The sequence below is a fragment of the Aphanomyces astaci genome, assembly GCF_000520075.1.
Source record: "Aphanomyces astaci strain APO3 unplaced genomic scaffold supercont1.4, whole genome shotgun sequence".
In the NCBI taxonomy this organism is placed as follows: Eukaryota; Oomycota; class Saprolegniomycetes; order Saprolegniales; family Verrucalvaceae; genus Aphanomyces; species Aphanomyces astaci.
The window spans coordinates 1,725,848-1,733,674 of NW_009798267.1; the positions used below are offsets into that span (position 1 = coordinate 1,725,848).

Genomic DNA, 7,827 nt, shown 5'->3' on the forward strand with positions numbered 1-7,827 from the left:
ATTCGATTTGATCGTAGCGGCGAGATTCTGGAAATATGTATTACCGACTCCACAATATATATATATATTCTGGAGTGGGTAGTAATATATATATATATATATATATGAGAATGCCATGATATCCAAGGCGCTATTTTTCGTGACACCATGTGGAAATATGTTGTTGGTAGAACAAAGTCATGTACATCAAGGGCTCCATCTTGAACGACGAAGACCTGCATCGTGTTGCCGTGGACACGGCCCAAGCCGCGTTCCTTTTAGCCGACAAAAACTCGAACGACTCGGTAGCTGAAGATGCCAACACGGTGCTGCGGTCCCTCGTGCTAGAAAACTACAACCCAGGTCAGTTGTTCCCATACACTATATATATAGGTTGATTCATCTCTCTCAACCTATCTTGGCATGTCGTCAGGGAAATATGTTTTCGTCATACAGGTTGATGAGTACTAGTGTTGCCCTTTTACCTAAAATTTGGTTGACTTTTGTGCTGAAAACATCGCCAACTCTATCGATCGATCGATTCTTTGTACTGAATTTTGTATGGAAAACGGTGTCCTGTGGTGATTGGTATCACATTAATTGAAGTCACACACTAATTTGATGTTCATGATGGTTTCCTGCAATCTGATTGGCTCAATTCTTCTGCCGATTCTTCTGCCAGGTTAGAATAAACACAACAATATACTATGTAGTATAACTATATACTATGTAGGATATCAGAGTTGGCAGACACAAATATTATATATATATATATATATATCGAAGAAATGGATATAAAATCGTACAACGATCACGGTTGGTGTTGCAAATGGTTTGTTGGCATTGGATTGGCCAATATTGATACATGGTTGGTGTGTTTTGATTGGTCGATGGATTTTACGCATTCAAGTATATTATGACTCGAAACAGTTAAATGGATAGTAATATTATTTTCGTAGTCGTCCATTCACGTTTGTATGATAAACAACCTTCTATATATATATATATTTTTTTTTTTGTGGTCGTCCATTCACGTTTGTATGATAAACAACCTTCAATATATATATATTTGTGATTTCTCACAATTCACCCCCTAGACCTGCAAATCTTTATGCAAGTCATTAGCCCGTCGTACACGGATTTCATCACGCATGTACGTACTCCTATATATATATATATACAGCGTTGGTACCAATTGATCGACACGTTCTTGGTGTAGAACGACTTGCACCATATTTTGTGTATCGACCAGCACAAATTGAGCTTGCTGGCCAAAAACTGTCTGTGCCCTGGACTATCTACGCTCGTGTGCAACTTGTTCCGGTCCACGGTGCTGCCCGACACTCTGTCGCATATCGAGTGGAAGCGCGAGTACGTTGAGGGCAGCACCATGGAGATCTACACAACTGCGACACCTTCGTACATGGTCGACTTGAGTTTTACAAAGGCTGCCGACATGCTGTACGACATTTTCGACGGCGAAGTGATCCTCGTGGGGATTCACGAAGGCAAAGGCGGCGCGTCGTCCAAATCTGCGACAGCGTCGTCGTCGTCCACTCTGTCGCACATGTGGAAGGGCATGAGCAGTACGTTCTTGTCAGAACGGTCGCCTGCCAAGAACCCGTCCAGAACCCAAACACATCAACACAACCCAGCGCCTTGTTGTTTGCATCCTCGGCCGTGGGAGCAACTCGCCCCTCATTGCACTACCTATGTGAACCCTGGCGCCAACTACATGCTCCAACCTCATCACATATTGTACGTGCTCTGTGAGAGCCGCAACGTCGCCCAACTTGTGAGCTGTCCCGAGTATTACTCGGCGTGGGTTCGCCGTGGCCACCACCATGTGACACCGGTTCCACCGAGCACTACTACTACTACTAGTAGTACTAGTACCCATCAAGCCCGGTATGCCCAGCCGTACGATTTACTGCAAGCGAATTCGCGCCTCGTGAGCACGCGCATCCCTCTCAGCCGCAAGCGAAACGACGTTGTGATCGCCGCCGTGTCCTCGGACGAAGAAGAAGAAGAATCTGGGCGAGGAAGCATCCGAGACCACATCATCGTCGTGTCGGATCTCGTGGATGTCCCGATTGAGACGTTTATTAAACCGTTGCGCCTGGCACATTACACGGATGGCAGCACGCACTACCGGCCGATTGTGTTTGTGTCGACCTGCGACACTGCGATTCAAGTCGCTTATGACGTGGCACGACATTACCACGGCGTCTATCTCATGCAGGTGGCCAACGATTCCAAAGAAACGTTCTTTAAGGCTGGAATTATGAACGTACGAAACATGAGGTTTATATATATATATATATATTTACGTATGGATTGAAAGGTGTGTATATATATGTATGTATTGAAACGTGTATATATTATATAGATGTATATATGCCTCGACCACACACACATGTTTGCTTATATTTGTATATATATATATTTATATATATAATGTACTCTATGCGTCCAACACATATGTATATGTATGTGTATATATATATATTGTATATATATACATGTATGATGTAATCTTTATATGGGTAATTTTCAGGATATGATTTCGGACAGTTAGTGTAATATGTGTGTATGTCCATGTTGTTTGTCTTCAATGTCGTATTTTATCGTCTGGTTTCCTAGTACTGTGATAATATATATATATCTCGTCCTAGGTTGGTTTGGTGGATATGAGGATACTACTATCTACTTATAATATATATATATTTGGAGTGACTATAAAATGTATATGTAGGCCAAGTGCTGTGTATTATTAGCTGAAAAGTCTGGCCAGCGGGTGATGGATGGCGAGAGTCTGGACAACCGAGTCATCTTTCGGTACCTGACGGTGCAAAAGATCCTCGAAAAGCACAGCGCCGCCATGTCTCCCGACTTTGCCGTGTTTGTCGAGATGGCCGCATCCAGGTACATCCTTGTCGCAGTTTTGGGGTTCCCCTTGTCGCAGATTTGTATATATGTACTACCTGTAGCACCATGAAAGTGATGGACACGACCCTCACCAAGCGGTTGACGTCCGTGGCCGCGCATCTTCACAGCTTCCCCCGGCCGCCCCGCGGCAGTCCGCTGTCGCCTTCAGATAATCGTCCGGTTGTCGAGCGCATGAGTATCTTTTTGGACTCGTACGTGGATCGTCGAGATTGAAATATATATAGGATTTGAAGTATATATATATCAAAAGTTAGTCGATTGAAATATATATATCCTTCGAAGTTTACATATATAAATAAATGTAGTCGATTGAAATATATATATATTTGTAGATCATATATATAGTCGCCTCGTAAATGCCTGAGTATACCATCTCTTTCAGGTTCATTTCCATGTCATAGATGGCGATATAAAGTTCCCTTTCGTATTCGAACGACAACCACCATATTAGTAGTGTGTGTCTGAATCGTATAATTCATGTTTTTTAATCCTGTTAAATGTGTCGTTTATAAAATATGTATATATTTATTTATTGTTACTGAATTACCGAAAACGGACGATCCTATTATATGTTTTCGTCGACATAGTATATACATTTATTTGTCGTGCCGTTGCACACCATGAAGTTGTTTTCAATTTGGACAATATTTATTTCCAATCTTTTAATCGTTTCTCATATACTACATGATTTGGGACGACGACGACATTGAATATCATTGCATCATCCTTATAATATATATATATATAAATTCACGTTTGATATATATTTCATATCTATAATACGATAGACTCGCCGAGACCCACAAGATGGCCCGTAAGCGCAAACAGCACATGAAATCATTCAAGCAAAAGCGCCCGTGTGAGGCCAAAGCGGCCGTGGTACTGCCGTTTTACGCGGCCGGGTACGGCGTCCCGACAGACTTTTTCGATAGTCTGCTGTGCCAGAGCTATTTTACCCCCGAGTTGCTCCGATTTGCCCAAGAGTTGCTGTGTATGGACCAGCGATCGCCCACGTCGGACGGGGCGAACGTGTCGAGTTCGCTAAGCCAGATCCCGTTGCCCGAGTCATTTGCGGGCAAGTTGTTTGGCGATTTGTTCACGTACTTGCTCACATATGAAAGCGTGATTGCAATCGGATTATACCGGAATTCAGCCAGCCGCGCCACGTTGCCGTACGTGTACACTGTGCCCAAGCGCAACTCGGTGCTCCGAGCCGACGATTTTGTGTTCATTTTGGCACAGCCCCATACGCAAATCGCATTGGAAAACGCCATCGACTTTGAAGCGGACGTGGTCGAGTCTCGGATCAAGAACATGCACATCACAAAGTGTACGATTCAAGCGGCGCTGCACCAGATCAAGCTCAAAAAACAGATCCGGGAAGGGGCGGCCGCCGTGGTGGTTCCCCAATATGAAGAAGGACAAGTAGTAGACAAGACCACCGCTGGCGACCATCGATTGTGATTTGGCATATGCGATAACGTTCGTTGGACGAAGTATCAACCACTGAATTTTAAAAAATCAAGAGATAATGTTGGACAAAATATCAACTGGATTTACTGTTAAAAATGGAGAGCTAAATTGAACTAAAACCTTGCAAACTTTGCGTGGTTTGTGTTCAAATGAATATGGAATCACGCTGGAATTTTCTGATTGGTTGAATATATGTGTCCTTTCTGTAAATGCACCAATCAAATCCACTCAAAATTCGATTAGCCAATAGCGTCAGTCGATTCGACGGGCCTGGAAATAATTATTTGTACCGAATCCACAATAACGTGTTTCAAGTCGAGTCCAAATGGAGTTTGCACTTTCAAGTGGAGAGATCTCAGTCGTCTAGCAATCCAACGACGTCGTTCGTCCCCGGCAGCCCCCTCGCGGCACGTTGAATGGATAATGTGTTGTCTGATGTAACAGCCCAGATACATGCTGACATGCTCATAACCCCAGCAAGCAGTGGCAGAGTTGGTGTGCTTTGTGTATTTATGTCGATCGATTCAAAGCGTTTCACTTCTCGGCTGGGTCAGTTGTTGTTGTGGCGAAGGTGGTGACGACGACAAGAGAGACCACGATACTAAATCATTCAAACCCACCTACCGATGGTGTCAAGAAGGACGTGGACGGGTGGGGACAATTGCCAAATTCACCAGAACCAACCGAGCAGGACATTTCACACGAGTGAATAAATAGTTGACCAACAAGCCCACTTCTACATGACCCGTGGGTTATATAAATGGCGGCAGTACCGAATGGAGCTGGCGTCCATGTACTTTGGTTTCCTACTACCGGTACAGTACTTGTGCTGGTGGTATCGAAACGCACGTCGGTGCGACAGAGTGGACAAGACCGGCTCGCTGTCCACGAGGGGGAAAATGACCTATGGAACCGGCCTCGACACATGCCACCACCCGCTTGAGATGACACTCTTGATGACGGCATTCATGACAGCGATAGCTAGGTATAGATAGATGGAAGTGACAAGTTGAAGATGCTAGTTGTCCATAATGCTAGTCGGACGGTCAAAGTGTTGAACCCATAAAGACAAGGATTCATCATCCGCCAATCACTGTCAAGTTTGAATCCATGCCCAATCAAATCCGTTTTTAGGGATTCACCGGATAAACAAGCTCCTGTATCCGTATGATTGGCTAGATGGCTCAATAATTGTACATGCCGTCGTCGTCGTTGGCGTACATTCGCACGGCAGCGGCGGAAGACGTCCGCGTTGCCATTGTGTTGGGGACGAGCCTACTCCTAGCTATGTGGTTTCTTGCGAGACGGATGTCCAAGGGCGGCGGCGTCGGGCGTGTGTTCCTCAGCGACCTCGCACGTGTCGAGTGCTTGTCCACGGACCGGTTGATGCACAAGGTGGTACTTCCAGCGCGGCAGCCCAACGCTTCCAAGCGGCTGGTGTTGTTAGTTCCGGGGAACCCTGGCGTACCTGGTTTCTACGAGCCTTTCATGCAGCGGTTGCATGCATTGGGAGGTCGCGACTGCGAGATCGTCGGGCTGAGCCACACGGGCCATTCTCTGCCGTGGATCAACGACAACGCCGCGTTCGATTTGGAGACGCAGGTCGTCGACAAGGTCGCATACGTTCGCAAACGTATCGAGAAAGACCCCACCGTGTCACTTGTTTTGATTGGACACTCCATCGGGTGCCACATTGCCCTGCGGTTGCTCGATCAATTTCCAACCCACGTCGAGAAACTTGTGCTCATCCAGCCCGCCGTCATGCACATACGCGACACACCGCGGGGCCAGCAAATGATGCCGCTGTTCGTGCACCACCAGTGGGTAGCGTACCTGGCGTGGCCCATCGCCCAGTTGCCGACGCTAGTGAAGAAGGTGCTGGTTGCACTGGCGGTGCCCCCCCCCGAGTTTCACAAGGCTGCGCTTGGCATGTGTGATCACGTGGTGGTGCTCAACTGCCTCAAAATGGCGTGGCACGAGATGCACGAACTCAAGGACATCAACCACGCCCTCGTAGCCGACCACCAGCACAAGATCCAGTTTGTGTTTTCACAGCACGATGGATGGTGTCCTCCCGCGCACGTCGAGCTGCTCCGACGGCGATATGTGCATGCCAACCACGTCGTTGTATCGCTGCCCCATGCGTTCATGATGGCGGCCAACGGGTCGGACGTGATGGCGGACCTCGCGCATGCCTGGCTCAATGAAACACAGCTTGCTGCGAAACCACCAGTTGGCCACGTAGTTGCTCCGCCACCACGGGCGTAGCCGAGGCATAACACAAGTAGACTCACAAGTAGACTCATACAATCGACTTGAATACGGTGATCGACACAAACCCGATTGTACTATTAACCCAGTTCATTCGTCGTTATGCTCCACAGACGTCGTAAACTCAAGGCTAGCGTAGTACTAACTTACAGTAGTATTAATCCAAGTCAGTAAACCTTACGATCAGTAGATGGGTTAATGAGCAGCAGATCAAGTAAATTGGAAATAACCCATGCGACTTCCAATAAAACTCACCACTTGATTAGAGATCGACTAACTGACGAACTACTCGATCTCAGACGTGATGTATTAAACCTTAGTATCAGTAGTACGTTAATTGTTCAGCAGTTGAGGTAAAATGGAAATAACCCATTAGAAACTGAATAGTACTTATTACTAGATCAGTGATCGAGGTACTGACCAAATACTCGATCTCCGATTTGATGTAGCGTCTTAAATTTACATACTACCGGTAGTTGAATTCCGAATTATCATATTACTTGATATGTAATATAATGTACTGACAATTTACTGATCTCTTAGCGAGTTCGAGAATCTAGCTGTGTATATACCGCATCGTGGGCAAACTCGGGCCTGTAAACTGCGTAAAACGGAAGGCACTGTTGATATGATATGCGAATTCAGAAGAATTTGAGCGTTTCCAATCGTATTGTACTCTTGAAGCTCCTGACAAAAGCCACGACAAAGGTCTCGATTAAAACGCATGTCATTGAAATATGGGTTTTTACCAAAACACCAAATAATTACCAAGAATCAATACTTTTCATGTAAAGGCTGGGCAAAACCAGTGTGTTGCTCCAAAAACGTACTTATTAAGGTAATTAGAATAAAAACCTAACAGGGTAAACAAACACTAGGGTAAACTATGTTGACCAGCAGCTTTTGCCGCCAAAATGTGCATTGGGATACAAATTCACTTCACTTACACTCTCACTTTGCCATTTCAACCATGCCTATCAACGCAAACGCCGTCCTCAACCGCCTCAACGATCAAGCCGTGAGAGATCGCACCTTTCTCCAATCATGCTTGGCCGACTATGGTGACGCCGCCCAAGAGACCTGTGAACGGAGCCTTGGATGCCACTGATATCCAACGCAATCAGTTAGTCTCCTCGGATCGCGTGATCGTCGAGA

General features: G+C 45.9%; 2 protein-coding genes across 5 annotated transcripts in view; both read left to right on the forward strand.

Moving 5' to 3' along the window:
- Positions 1-4,498, forward strand: part of H257_02750 (hypothetical protein) — a 7,495-nt gene extending 2,997 nt beyond the window's left edge. Inside the window, exons 5-11 of one of the 4 annotated variants that reach the window (XM_009826533.1) lie at positions 18-78; positions 171-342; positions 1,077-1,132; positions 1,199-2,269; positions 2,735-2,904; positions 2,970-3,119; positions 3,717-4,498. In XM_009826533.1, the coding sequence (XP_009824835.1) occupies positions 18-78; positions 171-342; positions 1,077-1,132; positions 1,199-2,269; positions 2,735-2,904; positions 2,970-3,119; positions 3,717-4,392 (2,356 nt within the window). In that variant the 3' untranslated portion in view covers positions 4,393-4,498. Of the gene's footprint in view, positions 1-17; positions 79-170; positions 343-1,076; positions 1,133-1,198; positions 2,270-2,734; positions 3,120-3,716 lie in introns of all 4 variants that reach the window. The other 3 variants (XM_009826536.1, XM_009826534.1, XM_009826535.1) reach the window with 3 other exon arrangements.
- Positions 4,499-5,598: 1,100 nt separating this feature from the next.
- Positions 5,599-6,842, forward strand: H257_02751 (hypothetical protein; the record flags this gene model as incomplete). Its single annotated transcript, XM_009826537.1, has 1 exon — positions 5,599-6,842. One exon carries the CDS (start codon positions 5,599-5,601, stop codon positions 6,667-6,669), a length of 1,071 nt encoding a protein of 356 aa, XP_009824839.1. The 3' UTR covers positions 6,670-6,842.
- Positions 6,843-7,827: the final 985 nt, after the last annotated feature.